Source organism: Peromyscus maniculatus, chromosome 1, assembly GCF_049852395.1.
Source record: "Peromyscus maniculatus bairdii isolate BWxNUB_F1_BW_parent chromosome 1, HU_Pman_BW_mat_3.1, whole genome shotgun sequence".
Taxonomy (NCBI): domain Eukaryota; kingdom Metazoa; phylum Chordata; class Mammalia; order Rodentia; family Cricetidae; genus Peromyscus; species Peromyscus maniculatus.
In genome coordinates, this window is record NC_134852.1 from 126,743,251 (window position 1) to 126,760,787 (window position 17,537).

Here is a 17,537-nt window from a genome sequence, read left to right on the forward strand (position 1 = left end):
TCACAGTTTCCCCCCTTCCCTCCTCTCCTCCCAGTTCCTCCCCCAACCTCCTCCCCCCCATCCACTCCTCCTTTCTCTTCAGAAAAGGGAAAGCTTTCCATGTAGATTAGCTAGCCATGGTATATCAAGTTTCAGCAGGGCTAGGTACCTCCTCTCCTATTAAGGCTATACCAGGCAATCTAGCAGGAATAAAGGATCCCCAAAGCAGGTAACAGTCAGAGCCAGCCCCTGCTTCCACTGTTAGGAGTCCCACAAGAAGACCAAGCTATATAGCTGTCACATATATGCGTTAGGTCTAGGTCAGTCCCATGTAAGCTCCCTTGTAGCATGAATCTGAAATGGTCTTAATAAAAACAAACCTGGAGCCAGGTATTGGGGTGAATGCTGGAAGATCAGAGAAACAGAACAAGCCACAGCCACCTCACCTCACCAGTTCCTCAGCTGATCCTGTTTCCTCAGACTGGAAGCCTCTGTGTCCTCATCTGAATGGCTCTCAGCTGAACTGCTGCTCAAAAGCCTAAAAACTTAACCAGCACTAGTTCCTGGTCCTCATGCCTTATATACCTTTCTGCTTTCTGCCATCATTTCCTGAGATTAAAGGCTCACTTCTTGGGATTCAAGGCATGAGTCACCATGCCTGGCTGTTTCCAGTGTGGCTTTGAACTCACAGAAATCCAGATGGATCTTTGCCTCCCAAGTGATAGGATTAAAGGCGTGTGTGCCACCATTTTCTGGCCTCTATGTCTATCTAGTGGCTGTTCTGTTCTCTGACCCCAGATAAGTTTATTAGGTTGCACAATATTTTGGGGAACACAATATCACCACACTCTCTGGTTGACAGGTCAGTCTCTGTGAGCCCCTAGGAGCCCAGGTTAGTTGGTTCTATGGTTTTCTTGTGGTGTCCTTGGCTCCTCTGGTTTTCACAATCCTTCATCCCCTTCTTCCACAGGATTCCCTGAGGTCCACCTAAAGTCTGGCTGTGGGTTTTTGCATCCGTTTTGATCTCTTCTGGGTGAAGCCTCTCTGATGACAATTGGGCTGGGCAACAATCTATGCGTATAGCAGAATATCATTAGGAATCATTTAGTTGATTTTTTTCCTTTTTTTTTTTTTTGCCAGTCATGTTTGGTCTATCCCAGGTCCTGGCCCTCCAGGCTGTGCCAGGGGTTGGCTTCCTCTTGTGGTATGGTCATAAGCTGGACCAGTTATTGGTTGGCCATTCCCATACTTTCTGTTCCACCTTTACCTCAACATATCTTATAGGCAGGGAAAATTGTAGGTCAAATGTTATATGGCTGGGTTGGGGTCCCAATCCCTCCACTGGGAGTCTTGTCTGGTTACAGGAGATGGCTGATTCAGGCTCCGTATTTCCCATGACTAGGAGTATTAGCTAGGGTCACCCTCACAGACTCCTGGGAGTTTCCATTGTACTAGGTTTCTAGCTCATCCCAGAGATGCTCCTGTTTCCAGTTTCTTTCCCAGTACTCTCTCCCTCCATCCTTCCCCCACCTGATTCTTCCTGTTCCCGTGCCAACTCCCCATCCAGACCCCTCTCCTCTGTCCACTGTGATGTCTATTCTATTTCCCCTTTGTAGTAAGATTCATGTGTGCCCCCTTGAGCCCTTACTTGTTACTTAGCTTTTTTGGGTCTGTGAATTGTAACATGGTTATCCTTTAATTTATGGCTAATATCCACCACAATATCCACCATATATAGTGAGTACATACCATGTTTGTCTTTCTGGGTCTGGGTTACATCACTTAGGATGATCTTTTCTAGTTTCATCCATTTGTCTGCAAATTTCATGCTGTCATTGTTTTTGACAGCTGCATAATACTCCATTGTATAAATGTACCACATTTTCTTTATCCCTTATGTTGATGGACGTCTAGGTTGTTTCCAGTTTCTGGCTATTATAAATAAAGCTGCTATGAACATAGTTGAACAAGTGTCTTTACAGTATAGTAGAGTGTCCTTTGGGTATATGCCCAGGAGTGGTATAGCAGGGTCTTGATGTAGGTCAATTCCTAGTTTTCTGATTTCCAAAGTGGCTGTATAAGCTTGTACTTCCACCAGCAGTGGAGGAGTGCTCCCTTTGCTCCACATTCTTGCCAGCATGAGCTGTCACTCATGTTTTTGATCTTAGCCATTCTGACAGGTGTAAAATGGAATGTCAGAGTCCCTTTGATTTGCATTTCCCTGATGGCTAAGGATGTTAAACATTTCTTTAAGTGCTTCTTGGCTACTTGAGATTTTTCTGTTGAGAATTCTCTGTTTAGATCTGTACCCCCTTTTTAAAATTGGATTATTTGGTTTGTTGATGTCCAATTTCTTGACTTCTTTGTATGTTTTGGAAATTAGCCCTTTATCAGATGTGGGGTTGGTGAGGACCTTTTCCCATTATGTAGCCTGTCATTTTGTCCTTTTGATGATGTCCTTTGCCTTAAAGAAGCTTTTCAGTTTCATGAGGTCCCTTTATTAATTGTTGATCTTAGTGCCTGCAGGAAGTTGTTGCCTGTGTCAATGTGTTCAAGACTATTCCCCACCTTTTCTTCTATCAGAGGCAGTGTATCTGGCTTCATGTTGAGGTCTTTATCCATTTGGACTTGAGTTTTGTGTGGAGTGATATATAAGTATCTACTTGCATTCTTCTACATGCTGACAACCACCAGCACCATTTGTTGAAGATGCTTTCTTTTTTCATTGTATATTTCTGGCTTTTTTATTAAAATCATGTGTCCATAGATATGTGGATTAACATCTAGGTCTTCAATTCAGTTCCATTAATCAATCTGTCTGTTTTTATGTCAATACCATTTGGGTTTTTATTACTATTGTTCTGCAATACAAGGGTTTACCATGTAGCATGGGTCAGTTGAAGAAAGAAGACACTTCCAAGATGAAATTTTAAGGCCTATGTGGCAACAGGAAGGTCCAGCGTCTTCTGATGGACTGAACACCGAAAAGCCATACAAAGGCATGTTTATTGATTGTTGCACAAAGTATTTCCCCATACCAAGGTCCCTAATCTTAATTTACACATCTTATTGAAGCAGAGCATCACATCCCTCCATAACTCTAGTCCTTTATTATGTATCATATGCAATACACAATAATACAAGAGCCTCAGGTGTACCTGGGGTGTCTTGTGACCAAAGTCATGGAATGGCTGAATGAAGCCCCTTCAGCAGAACAATTATTGTTTTCCACAAGGATTCTTCAAGGTCAAAGTACTTCTAAAAAAACAGCTGTACATTCTAATATCTATCCTATACAGTGATTCTGCTAAATTCTTAAAACAACCTCCAGAAGTTCCTTTATTGTACAGGATTGTTTTAGCTATCCTAGGTTTTTTGTTTTTCCATAAGAAGGTGAGTATTGTTCTTTCAAGTTCTGTAAAGAATTGTGTTGGGATTTTGATGCGAATTGCATTGAATCTGTAGATTGCTTTTGCTAAGATGGCCATTTTTACTATGTTAATCCTACCAATCCATGAGCCTGGGAGATCTTTCCATTTTCTGATATCTTCTTCAACTTATTTCTTCAAAGACTTGAAGTTCTTGCCATACAGGTCTTTCACTTTCTTGGTTAGAGTTATTCCAAGATATTTTATATTATTTGTGGCTATTGTGAAGGGTGTTGTTATCCCAATTTCTTCCTTGGCCCATTTATCATTTGGGTATAGGAGATCTACTGATTTTTTTGAGTTTATTTTTTATCCAGCCACTTTGCTGAAGGTGTTTATTAGCTGTAGGAGTTCCCTGGTAGAATTTTTGGGGTTGCTTATGAATACTACCATATCATCTGCAAATAGCAATTCTTTGACTCCTTCCTTTCCCCTTTTCTGACTTCCTTCCTTCTCGTATCCCCTTGATTTCATTTTGCCATCTTATTGTTCTAGCTAGAACTTCAAGTACTAGATTGAATAGATATGGAGAGAGTGGACAGCTTTGTCTTGTTCCTGATTTTAAGGGAATTGCTTTAAGTTCTCTCCATTTAATTTGATGTTGGCCATGGGCTTACTGCATATTACCTTTATTATAATTAGGTATGTTCCTTGTATCCCTGATCTCTCCAAGACTTTTATCATGAAGGGGTGTTGGATTTTGTCAAAGACTTTTTCAGCATCTAATGAGATGATCATGTGTTTTTTTTTTCTTTCAGTTTGTTTATATGGTAGATTACATTGGCAATTTTTTGTGTGTTGAACTATCCCTGCATCTCTGGGATGAAGCCTTGATCATGGCAGATGATCTTTTTGATGTGTTCTTGGATGTGGTTTTTGAGTATTTTATTGAGTATTTTTATATTCATCTTCATGAGGGAAATTGGTATGTCATTCTTTCTTTGTTGAATCTTTGTGTGGTTTGGGTATCAGGATAACTGTAGCCTTATAAAATGAATTTGGCAATGTTTCTTCTGTTTTGTGGAATAGTTAGAGGAGTATTGGTATTAGCTCTTCTTTGAAAGTCTAGTAGAATTCTGCACTGAAACCATCTGACCCTGGGCTTTCTTTAATTACAAGACTCTTAGTGACTGTTTCTATTTCCTTGTGGGTTATAGCTTTAATCCATGGTGGTCTGATGAGGTACAAAGAATTATTTTAATTTTCTTGAATATGTTGAGACTTTTGTGACCGAGTATATGGTCAGTTTCAGAGAATGTTCCATGAAGTGCTGAGAAGAAAGTATATTCTTTTGTGTTTGAATAAAATGTTCTGTAGATATCTGTTAGGTTCATTTGAGTCATAACATCTGTAAGATCCATTATTTCTCTGTTTAATTTTTGTCTAGATGACCTGTTCATTGGTGAGAGTGTGATATTAAAGTCTCCCACAATTAGTGAGTGAGCCGGGCGGTGGTGGCGCACGCCTTTAATCCCAGCACTTGGGAGGCAGAGGCAGGTGGATCTCTGTGAGTTCGAGGCCAGCCTGGGCTACCAAGTGAGTTCCAGGAAAGGTGCAAAGCTACATAGAGAAACCCTGTCTCGAAAAACGAAAAAAAAAAAAACAAAAAAACAAAAAAACAATTAGTGAGTGAGGTTTGATGTATGATTTAAGCTTTAATGATTTTTTTTTAAACAAATGTGGGTGCCCTGTGTTTGGGGCATAGATGTTAGGAATTGAGATGCCTTCTTGGTGAATATGAAACATTCTTCTCCATGCTTTTCCATTAATTTTGGTTGCAAGTCAATTTTTTTTAGATATTAGAATAGCTACACCAGCTTGTTTCTTAGGTCCCATTTTCTTGGAAAATCTTTTTCTAAGGCTTTACTCTGAGGAAATGTCTATCTGTGGTGTGAGGTGTGTTTCTTGTATAAACCAGAAAGATAGATCATACTTTCGTATACATTCTGTTAGCTTGTGTTTTCTTATTGGGGAATTGAGTCCATTGATATTGAGAGATTATTATTAACCAATAATTGTTAATTCCTGTTATTTTGTTGCTGTTAGTTAGTTTGTGTGTGTGTGTGTGTGTGTGTGTGTGTGTGTGTGTGTGTGTGTGTGTGCATTTCCCTTCTTTGGATTTTGCTAGTGTGAGATTATTTATTGCCTGTTTCCGTGGGTATAGTTACCCTCCTTGGGTTGAAGTTTTCCTTTTAGTACCTTCTGTAGGACTGGATTAGTGGATAGATACTGATAAAATTTGATTTTTTTCATGAAATATCTTATTTTCTTCATCTGTGCTGATTGAAAAATTTGCTAGGTTTAGTAGTCTGGGCTTGCACCTATGATCTCTTAGAGTTTGCAAGACATCTGTCTGGGTCCTTCTGGCTTTTAGAGTCTCCATTGAGAAGTTGGATATAATTCTGATAGGTCTGCCTTTATATGTTACTTTGTCTTTTTCCTTTGCAGCTTTTAATATTCTTTCTTCATTCTGTACGTTTAGTGTTTTGATTATAATGTGGCATGGGAACTTATTTTTTTCTGGTCCAGTCTATTTGGTGTTCTCTAAGCTTCTTGTAACTTTATAGGCATGTCCTTCTTTGGATTGGGAAAAATTTCTTCTATGATTTTGTTGAATATATTCTTTAGGTTTTTGATCTGTGATTCTCATATCTTCTATTCCTATCTTAGGATTGTTTTTTTCATAGTGTCCCAGATTTCCTGGATGTTTTGTGCTAGGAATTTCTTTAGATTTAATATTTTCTTTGACCAATTAATCTATTTCCTCTATTGTATCTTCAATGCTTGAGATTCTTTTTTTTCCATTTCTTGTATTCTATTGGTGATGCTTGAATATGTAGCTCCTGTTCACTTACTCAGTTTTTCCATTTTAAAAATTCCCTCAGTTTGAGTTTTCTTTATTGCTTCTATTTCCATTTTCAGGTCTTGAACCACTTCCTTCACCTGTTTAGTTATTTTTTCTTGGCTTTCTTGGCATTCTTTAAGGGGTTTATTGATTTCCTTGATTTTTTTGTCTTTGTGGTGGTTCTAAAGAAAATGGCCCCCAAAGAAAGTGGCACTATTAGGATGTGTGGCCTTGTTGAAGTAGGTATGGCCTTGTTGGAGGAAGTGTGTCATTGTGGGGGCAGGCTTTGAGGCCTCTTTTGCACAACAATTTCCAGTTGCCTTCTGATCAAGATGTAGACAGCACCATGTAGACCTGCATGCCACCATGCTCCCCACCATGATGATAATGGACTGAACCTCTGAAACTGTAAACAGCCACCTCAGTTTAATGTTTTCCAATTAAATGTTTTTCTTTATAAGAGTTGCTGTGGTCATGGTGTCTCTTCACAGCAATAGAAACCCTAACTAAGACAGTCTTTTCCTCAATTTCTTTAAGATATTTTTTTCATTTTCCTCTTTAAGGACATCTATCATCTCCATAAAGTTATTTCTAAGGTTGTTTTCTTGTGCTTCAGTTGTGTTGGATTGTTCAGGTCTTGCTGTTGTAGGATAGCTGGGTTCTGGTGGTGCCATATTGCCTTTTCTGTTATTGATTGTGTTCTTACACTGGCATTTAGGCATCTGGGTTTGGGATGGTTACAGGTGTAGGTGTCGATGCCTGTGTTTGTCTTTGTTGCATGTGTGTTTTGTTCCTTGGTTTCTGTTTCCTCTCTGGTCTTCTGTCCTAAGTAGCCAGGGATCTAGTGACTAGTGAGTTTTCAGGTCCAGTAAGGTGTCTCTGAGGAGGTTTTGGGGGCCTTGGGGCCTGAGATCTTGCCTGACCTCAGGTAAAGCCGAAGTTTTCTTCCAAGTTTGTAGTCTGGAGTATGAAACCCAGGGGAAGGGGTGCAGTCTTGGTGTGTTGGGTGGGCTTTAAGGAGTGTTAGGGGGCAGTGGGTAGTGTCTTACGTGGGGTCCTTAGGACCAGCCTGGTAAAGCTGTTGGGGCTGTGGGCTGGAGTATGGAGCCCAGGGAATGGGATACTTTGGGTCCCTAAATTCGGCCTGGCCTTCAGTAAAGCCATACTTCTTCTGATATTTTAGGCTGGAATCTGAAGCCTGGGGTTGAGGGGGGAGGGGATCCTTCTTTCCTTCTTTCCTTCTTTCCTTCTTTCCTTCTTTCCTTCTTTCCTTCTTTCCTTCTTTCCTTCCTTCCTTCCTTCCTTCCTTCCTTCCTTCCTTCCTTCCTTCCTTCCTTCCTTCCTTCCTTCCTCCCTCCCTCCCTCCCTCCCTCCCTCCCTCCCTTCCTTCCCCCTCTTTCTCTCTCTCTCTCTCTCTCTCTCTCTCTCTCTCTCTCTCTCTCTCTCTCTCTCTTTCTTTCTTTCACAATGTGTCAGTTTGTAACCCAACTGGTCTGAACTCACAAATCCCTTAGCTCTATCCCTTCTGGGCTAGGCTGGCAGGTGTGTACCACCATGCACATCATCATACTGTACTTCAGCTCAATACTCTGGTGTTCAAGGATGTCTGTGATAAGAATGCTAATACCTATCAGAGGCTGGGTAGTAGATCTCTGATAAGAAATGGCATTTGCTATACAGATTTTAGCATAAGTCCTATGGTATCTTTGACCCTTGCCAGTAGGTTTTTTCTTAGTGTTTGCATTAATTACTATTCCTGTTGCTGTCTTGAAATACTCCTAAAAAGGGAACTCAATGAGGAAAGTTTATTTTTGACTTATTTAAAGATACAGTCTACCAAGGCAGATCAATGATGGCAGCAGGTGCTTGAGGCAGGTGGTCATCAGCTTGTGTGCAGTCAGGACACAAGGGACACTGAGTGCTCAGTCAAGGACCCCAACCCTTGGAACACTGTCATCTACAGTAAAAGTGGGTCCTCCTACTTCAGTTAACCTAATGTAGAGAATCTTTGCAGATGTGTACAGAAAATTGCCTCCTAGGTGATTCTAAGTTGTGTCAAATGGACAGTATTAACCATCATAATATCTTTGTTGTTATTTGTTTTTTTACTCTTTTGGGGGGCCTGCCACCCAGCTCCCAAATGAATCACACATGGAGGCTTATTCTTAATTGTAAATACCTGGCCTTAGCTTGGCTTGTTTCTAGCCAGCTTTTCTTAACTTTAAATTATCCCATCTACCTTTTGCCTTTGGGCTTTTTCCTTTTCTTAGTTCTGTAATCTGACTTTCACTCTTACTCCGTGGCTGGCTGTGTGGCTGTGTGGCTGGTCCCTAGCATTCTTGTTCTCTTGCTCTGTCTTCTTCTGCTCTTTTTTCTCTTCCCTTTTCTCTTATTCTCTCTGCCTTCCAGCCCTGCCTATTTCTCTCTCCTGCCTCACTATTGGCCATTCAGCTATATTAGACCACTAGGTATTTTAGGCAGGCAAATTATCACAGCTTGACAGAGTTAAACAAATGCAACATAAACAAAAGTAACGCACCTTAAAATAATATTCTACAGCACATCTTTCTCTACCTCTCTCTCCAGGAGCCAAGGATGTGCACTTTGCCTTTTTGGCCTTCTCTCTTCTACTGCTTCCCGCAGCTTATGTTCTTTGGAGATGGTAAGAACCTACAAGACCTGTGTCTTGAACTTGGCTCCACATGTTCATGATTTTAGTCACCAGAAAGTGTCAGGGAGTTCTGGGGATGGGTGCTGGGGTGTTCTGTGTTGTTTTTCTAGGTTGTTTTAGGAAAGAGTTTTCTCATCTGGTCTCTGGGGAGAAGGATGTGGAGCCTCCCTCTGTCTGACCACAGGATACCACTTTTACTAACTGATTTTCACTGTGAATTGCTCCTCATGTTATTAGTTGAGACCAGGGCTGAACTACGTGTAGACTGTAGTGTTCTGTCACAAAATTCTCAGTGGAGAGAGTCAGTCTCCTAATTGCTCATATTTTGTTAACACCTCATTGGGCTAACTGACCACAAGTTTTCAGTGTTGACCAAGGATTTCTAACTCCCTGCTAGATGTTTCTAAACTAATGTCTTGCACGATCACCCAAACAAAGAGGCCAGTGCAACTGCTTTAGAAACTCCAGAGAGCAGTGTAAATGTAGTGATTAGAATGTTCTAGGTAGTTAAAAGGTTCTTAGTTATTTATGAGCCTGCCAAGGCAAAATCTGTGCAAGGCTAATGCCTCTCATTGTACTGCATTAGGAGAACTGGTGTAGTCAGTCAAGAAAACAAGGACTGCTTGGTCTGCAGAGATGGCTTAGCAATTAAAAGCACTTGGTGCTCTTGTGGAGATCCTGGAATTTATTTCCCAGCACTTACCTGGTAGCTCATGACATCCTGAAACCATTTTCTCACCTTCACAGGCTCATGCACACATGGTACAGATAATCTCATGCAGGTGCATCTCTCTCTCTCTCTCTCTCTCTCTCTCTCTCTCTCTCTCTCTCTCCCTCTCTCCCTCTCTCCCGGGGCTTATTTTCCTAGTGTTGCTGAGCCAATGGGAAACCTGTGCATAAAGTTGTGCATAAATGTTTCTTGTGACATTGACAATTTTTCTTTTTCTTGTCTTTCTTTGGCTCTGATCCAGGTACCTGTAACACGAATCTTAAAAGGCCTTATTAATTAAATCAAACCCAGAGCCAGGTATTGGAGTGAACGCTGGAAGATCAAAGAAGCAGAACATGCCACAGCTTCCTCACCTCGCCAGTTCCTCAGTTGATCCTGTTTCCTCAGACTGGAAGTCTCTGAGTTCTCATCCAAATGGATCTCAGCTGAACTGCTGCTAAAAGCCGAAAAGCTTAACCAGACTCTAGTTCCTGGTTTTCACGCCTTATATACCTTTCTGCTTTCTGCCATCACTTCCTGGGATTCAAGGCATGTGTCACCATGTCTGGCTGTTTCCAGTGTGGCTTTGAACTCCCAGAGATTCAGGCAGATCTCTGCCTCTGGAATTCTAGGATTAAAGGTGTGTGTTCCACCATTTTTTGCCTCTATATATAGTGGCTGTTCTGTTCTCTGACCCCAGATAAGTTTATTAGGGTGCAAATATTTTGGGGAACACAATATCACCACAGGTACCCATCATCATCTCGCAGGAATACTTAACTGAAGAAGGTGCTATCTTAGGTTTTTATTACTGTGAAGAGACACTATGATCATGGCAACTCTTATAAAGAAAACTTCTGCAGGCAGCAGAATTATGCAGTGAGAATTCAGCTGTCATTTACAAGGTCAACTGTATTCAGAAGTTTTCTCAGGTCCTGCCCAGCCCACAGTCCCACAGCCACTTATAAAATAATTACTCAGAAGCTTATATTAATTACCAATTGCATGGCCTATGGCAGGCTTCTTGCTAGCTAGCTCTTATAACTTAATTCATTTTGCTGGGTGGCAGTGGTACATGCCTTTAATCCCAGCACTTGGGAGGCAGGGCCAGGTGGATCTCTTTGAGTTCAAGGCCAGCCTGGTCTACAGAGCTTGATCCAGGACAGGCACCAAAACTACACAGAGAAATCCTGTCTTGAAAAACCAAAACAAACAAACAAACAAATAAACAAACAAACAAAACTTAACCCATTTCTATTTATCTATAAGTTGCCACATGCCTGTGGCTTACCAGTACTTTCATATCTTGCTTCTCCTGGTGGTGCTGGCATCTCTCTAGACTCCTCTCCTTTCTTCTCTCTGTATATCTGCTTGGATTTTCTCTAAGCTGCCTTGCCATAGGCCAATGAAGCTTTATTTATCAACCAATCAGAGCAACACATATTCACAGCATACAGAAAGATATCCCACAGCAGTCAACCCACCAGAATCAAGGATTCTGATGGAGGATTAAACCAAGATTGCAGCAAGTATTGGAGTTATTGCCTTTTGAATGAATTGGCTGTTTCCTGCTGTAGATTTCTTGTGTGAAGCCATAAGCTTTTCCCCATCTATTACAACTTTGGGATTTATTCCCATAGTTCGGCAGTGTATTGATCTTTTACTGGGTTCAATTTCTCCCATCTGTTGGTACATTGAATGACTCCCCCCCCCCTCCCCGAGTCAATGGACCTCCAGTGAGAGAATTTAGTCACCTAGTCAATAATCTTGGTTCCCACAGCCTAATCTCCACTCTGTTCCCTGAGATAAACATTAGAAGCCAGCTCCCTGCTGTTATTTCCCATTTGGCAGGACATGTGGTTAGGAAAGGATTCTTTCAAATAGATCACATTTGGGACCTTCAGAGACAAAGGGATGGCCAAGCTCGCTTGATTCCTGGTCCTTCCTCAGTTGATCCCCAGCTCTAACCATAAAAAGACTGACAGTGTCAACTCGGGACGTCTCCTATATGCTTTATAACCCTGAGAGAAATTCTAGGTCTGTAACTTTGTGATTACCAGAGAATTGCCTTTGTTTTGTGTGTGTATATGAACTGGACACTTTGCAGCATGGGAGAAGAATAAGGAGACATGCTAAGAAGAAGTCATGTGTGAGCTGATTCATCCCTTTGCCCTCAGATCCTATAGATTTTCCTCACTGGTTGCAGCACCTTCTTTGGACTGTGAAAGAGGTTTGAAGGGGTGAACCTCCAAAAAACCCTGATAGAAAACATTTAATTGAGGGTGGCTCACTTATGGTTCAGAGATTCAATCCATATGCTCATGAAGGGGAGTATGGCGGCATGCAGGCAGATGTGACGCTGGAGCTGAGAGTGCTTACTACATCTTGCAGGCAACAGAAAGTCAACTGCCTGTCACACTGAGGGAAGCTTGAGCAAAAGAGACCTCAAAGCCTGCCCCCACAGTGACACACTTCCTCCAACAAGGCCACACCTCTTAATAGGGCCACTCCCTTTGGGGGCCATTTTCTTTCAAACCACCACAGGCACCAAGCTTGCGGCTCAGCCTAGATCTTTGCACAGTCATTTCTTCTGTCTTTGCTCTGTCTTCAGCCCTTGACTCCCCCCTTCTATTGAAAATAGACCCTTTTCTCACAAAATATGTCATGATTATGGTTTTCCCTCCCTCTACTCCTCCAAGATCCTTCCCTGTCCCCTCCAATGTGGTGATATTGTGTTCCCCAAAATATTGTGCACCCTAATAAACTTATCTGGGGTCAGAGAACAGAACAGCCACTAGATAGACATCGATACCAGAAAACGGTGGCACACATACCTCTAATCCTAGCATTCCTAAGGCAGTGAATTTAAAGCCACACTGGAAACAGCCAGGCATGATGACTCATGCCTTTAATCCCAGGAAGTGAGCCTTTAATCCCAGGAAGTGAGCCTTTAATCCCAGGAAGTGATGGCAGAAAGCAGAAAGATATATAAGGCGTGAAAACCAGGAACTAGAGCAGGTTAAGCTTTTAGGCTTTTGAGCAGTAGTTCAGCTGAGATTCATTCTGGATGAGGACACAGAGGCTTCTAGTTTGAGGAAACAGGATCAGCTGAGGGATTGGCAAGGTAAAGTAGCTGTGGCCTGTTCTGTTTCTCTGATCTTCCAGCACTCACCCCAATAACTGGCTTTGGGTTTGTTTTTATTAATAAGACCTTTAAAGATTCCTGCTATACTCCAATCTGAATTCACTTTCTGCTTCTCATTAGAAAAAGAACAGGCTTCTAAGAGATAATAATGAAATACAACAACATGGAATGTAATAAGATGAAACAAAAACTACCACATTGAAGTTAGACAAGACAAACTAACAGAAGGAAAAGGGGACTCAACCTTTTGATTTGCTGTTTGCTAAGAAAACTTAAACTGTAAGTTTAAAAAATCAAATTTTAGGAATATTTTCTAAGTGAAATATGTAATCATAAAAGCACAGTATGCTAACACTTATAGTGAAAGCAGTCTGAGGGGGTCATTTCCAGCTCTAAATACCTACATTGTGCGATCAGAGCACTCTAACATAAATAACTCAATGATACATTTTAGGGCCTTGGAAAAAACAAGATCAAGCCAAACCCCAAATTGGTAGTCAGAAATAATTAAGATCAGGGCAATGATTAATCAAATGGAAATGGAAAAAAAAACATTGTGAAGAATCAAAGGAACAAAGAAATTGTCCTTTGTAAATATGGTCAACAAACCCTTACCCAGACTGACCAACAGAAAGCAAAGCCTCATGCTAATAAAAGTAGAGATGAAAAGAGTAGTGGTTCAGAAGCTAGAGACTCACAAGTATATTCTTTAAAAACATACGTTCCACCAAACTGGAACTTTTAAAGTAATGGATGAGTTTATTGGTGTATATGATCTACCAGTGTCAAACCCAGATGAGATAAATAATCTAAACAGATCTATTTAGGAACAGTGAGGGTGATGTAATAATAATGTTGACAATAGTAATAATATCTCCAAATAATAATAGCCAATATATAGTTATGATAATAGTTATAATAATATCTGCAAACAAAGCACTGTTCAGGCCCTGATGGATTCATTGGTGAATTCTACCAGATCTTCAGTGAAGTGCTAACACCAATTCTGAAGCTAGCCATAAGTAGGAAAGAAAAGAACACTACCAAACTCTCTTACAGAACCAGCATTAGTATCATACCCAAACCAGATAAAGACATAAAAACAAAGGAAAATATAAAAAAAGTGCTTTTATTTACTTGTTGTGTGTTGGCATACTCATGGATGTGGAGGTCAGAAAAGACAATTTTTGTCCAATCTCCCTGATAAATGTAGATGCAAGTATTTTCTTTTTTCCATTTATAAATTATGTTTAATAATTTTCCTTTTTATTGAAAGATTCTTTTCTCATACAATGTATCCTGATTACACTTTCCCCTCCCTCCGATGCCCCTAGTTCCTCCCTTCTTCCTCTCCATTTGGATCCACTCCCAACAAAGTACTTGTGTGATGCTTATCCTTGGTTGTCACCTTTACTACACCTGAGATTAGCTAAAACCCAAGCAGCTGGGCACACCTGTGAGGGGTTTATTATTATTATGAATTAAATCATTTGAAATGGGAAGACCAACTTCTAATCCAGATCTTTTGAGGTGGGTAGATCTACTTTTAATGTGGGCCAAACCTTCTGCTGGCATCCTATGTAAAGAACATGGAAGAAGGAAGCTTGCTCTTTGTTTGCCTGTTTGCTCTCGCTCTCACAGACAAGTCCATTCCTTCACTGGCATTAGAGCCTACTTTGAGATTCCGGTGTGTACTGAAGACCAGCTGAGATGTCCAGTCTTGTGGACTCAACAACTACTGGATTCTTGGACCTTCTGTTGGTAGACAGCTATTGTTGGATGAGCTGAACCACAGCTTGCAAGCCATTCTAATAAATCATATATATATATATATATATACATATACATATATATAATTTTATTTATATAAATAAAATTCTATAAGTTCTTTTCCTCTTGGGAACCCCAAGTAATACAGATTTGGGTACCAGAAGTAGTTCTACAGCAGCAGAAGTATAAGGGTGAATTGTTTAAGTATCTGGAATAGGCTTTCCAATTTGCCCATACCTACAGTTACTGAAATTTCTCCAGTTATTCAAACCTCTTCTAGAAGCTTGGGGAGTATTGAAAACCCATAGTGTGAACTATTTTCCAGACTTAAGGAGACACATGCATTTGCTTATTCTGTTTCACTAATTGTGAGAGACAATGGATTTGGTGACTCTGTACAAAACTTGTGACAGTTTGTAGAACAATAAGGAAAATAATGATGTTGGTTGGTTGCTCCTAGCATCCCTGGATAAATTGACAAAGGAAAAGAATGAACTCCAGGATACAATTAACCAAATTCAAAGCATCTCAGAATACAGTGAAGACAACAATGAACGCAGTGATAAAACTGACTGGCTCCAGATGCGCATAAACATTATAAAGGTTTCTAAGAGTGCACTGGAAAAGAACCTTCTCTCCAGCAGCCACAGAGCTCAAGTTGTGAAAAATCCAACTGAAGCCCCCATTCTAAACTTGGCTGAATTACAAAAAAATTCAAAGCTGAATTACAAAGAAAATTCAAGTTATAAACAACAAACAAACAACCCAGATTCATCAGAGTGTGTCACTGGTGGTTAAGGTAAGGACATTATTTAGTAAAGAATGGGATACTGTAATTTGGGATGGGGGTGTGTGGGAGGACCTGGTTGAAGATGAAAATGTTGAACTCTCAGATTCTCAAGGGTTTGTCTCACCTGAGGACCTGAGGACGATCTCTCCACCTCAACAGAAGATTTACTCTCACCCCTACCCTGTGAAATACTGCCTTTTCCACCTTTGCCTGAGGAAATTAATCCTTCATTGTCTGCTACACCAGCAGTGACTTTCACTGAAAGAGATTCAAATACAACAATATTGAGGTGCCGTGGGGCCCACCAATAGTTACCTCTAGACCTATAACTCGACTTAAGGCTAAGCAGGCTCCTAGAGGAGAGAGAGAAAGTGTGGCCATGAGGAGGGACTACTCTGCTAAAGAGCTTAATGAGTTTGCTAATTCATCCAAGCAGAAGTCAGGGGAATATGTGTGGGAATGGATTTTAACGGTGTGGGATACTGGAAGAAGGAACATAAAACTGAATTGGCCTGATTTTATTGATATGGACCCACTGAGTGGAGATTCTAGGTTTAATTTGGAAGCTCACACAGTTAAAAGGGGTGTCAAAAGTTTGTTTGAATGGTTGGCTGAAGCATTTGCTAAAAGATGGCCTACCGAAAAGGAGTTGGAGATGCCTGATATCCTTGGCTTAGTGTTGAAGATGTTTTAAGGTTCAGGGAAACTGCAATGCTAGAGTGGGTCCTGTGTGTAAAACCTAATCCTCCACAATGGGAGGCCCAGAAGCCATGCTCTTCACTAATCCTATAAGACACAAAATAGTGAGAGGGGCACCAGCACATTTGGAGAGCTTTGTTGTCACCTTTTCCCTGTGCCAGACCTTAGGGCTGCATCTCTGCTCTCCCAGACACCCAATAATCAGCTTTCTATCTCTCTGACACTGGTTTGGAGTGTCCCTTCCTATTGAGGGCTTCTTTGCCCTCCCCTGAAGGCAGATCCACTGTACATGCATCTTTGGAGTGATTTCACTGGTTCTCCCCCAGGAGCACCAGTCCTGAGCACCTTTTTCAACACTGACATCACAACCTAGCATGGCAAATGATTCACCCATGGGTCCATCTCCCCGGCTGCGCTGGGAGCATCTCGGAGGCTGAGACTCGTGAGGTGCTCCCTCTGGTACAGAGTTAAATAATCCCCATCAATATCTGTTAAGTGGATAAATAAATGCATGGACTGATAAATGAATGACTCAGCCTGGGACGGACGGTGTTTACCCTTGAGTATAACAGCAATGTGCTTGCTCAGCAAAGAGGAAAATTGATAATTTTGTTTCAGCTTTGTGTCTCATTGACACACATTATGTCATTAGCCACACACTCACTTTGCTTTTAGCAGATCACTCTTTCCTTATTTAATGATGTGTTTATATTAAGCACTTACTGTGTACTGGATACTATATGAATTGCTGGAGAAAAATGTGGGGCATACTATGCATGCATCTTTGGAGTGATTTCATCTTTGGGGTGGTTCCAATATCTCACTATTCAGGCTTTTGTTTATTTTTTTGTCATGTGCATGTGAGCAAGTGAATGCGCATGTGTGTGTGCATATATATTTGTGTGAGTATGGGCATGCACATGCCACTACCAGCATGTGAGATTAGAGAACATCAAGTGTTGGTCTTTACTTCCCATCTTGTTTAAGATATCTTTGTTGGTTATTACTATGGATAGCAGACTGGCCTGAAAGCTTCCAAGGCAATCTCCTATCTCCACCTCCTATGTCACTATGGCTGGGATTATATACATGCTCCACCCCACTTGGCCATGTGTGGGTGCTGGAGATTCGAACTCAGGTCCTCATGTTTGCACAGCATGTGCTTTATTCTCTGAGCTGTCTTCCCAGGCCCACACTTCAGGCTTTTTTTTATTTTGTTTAATTATCAGAGTGATGTGGTGATATTGTGTTCCCCAAAATATTGTGCACCCTAATAAACTTATCTGGGGTCAGAGAACAGAACAGCCACTAGATGTAGAAGCCAGAAAATGGTGGAACACACACCTTTAATCTTAACATGCTGGAGGCAGAGATCCATGTGGATCTCTGTGAGTTCAAGGCCACACTGGAAACAGCCAGGCATGGTGACACACGCCTTTAATCCCAGGAAGTGATGGCAGAAAGCAGAAAGGTATGTAAGGCATGAGGACCAGGAACTAGA

At 41.1% G+C, this 17,537-nt stretch overlaps 1 protein-coding gene across 5 annotated transcripts in view; it reads left to right on the forward strand.

The window, feature by feature from the left end:
* LOC107399466 (natural cytotoxicity triggering receptor 3 ligand 1-like) overlaps positions 1-16,564 on the forward strand; it is a 31,189-nt gene extending 14,625 nt beyond the window's left edge. For 2 of the 5 annotated variants that reach the window (XM_076563643.1, XM_076563638.1), the window contains exons 6-7: positions 8,839-8,914; positions 15,008-16,564. In XM_076563643.1, coding sequence (XP_076419758.1) covers positions 8,839-8,914; positions 15,008-15,020 — 89 coding nt within the window. In that variant the 3' untranslated portion in view covers positions 15,021-16,564. Of the gene's footprint in view, positions 1-8,838; positions 8,915-9,894; positions 10,273-12,897; positions 13,057-15,007 lie in introns of those variants that run through there. The other 3 variants (XR_013048900.1, XM_042282342.2, XM_076563655.1) reach the window with 3 other exon arrangements.
* The last annotated feature ends 973 nt before the right edge of the window (positions 16,565-17,537 follow it).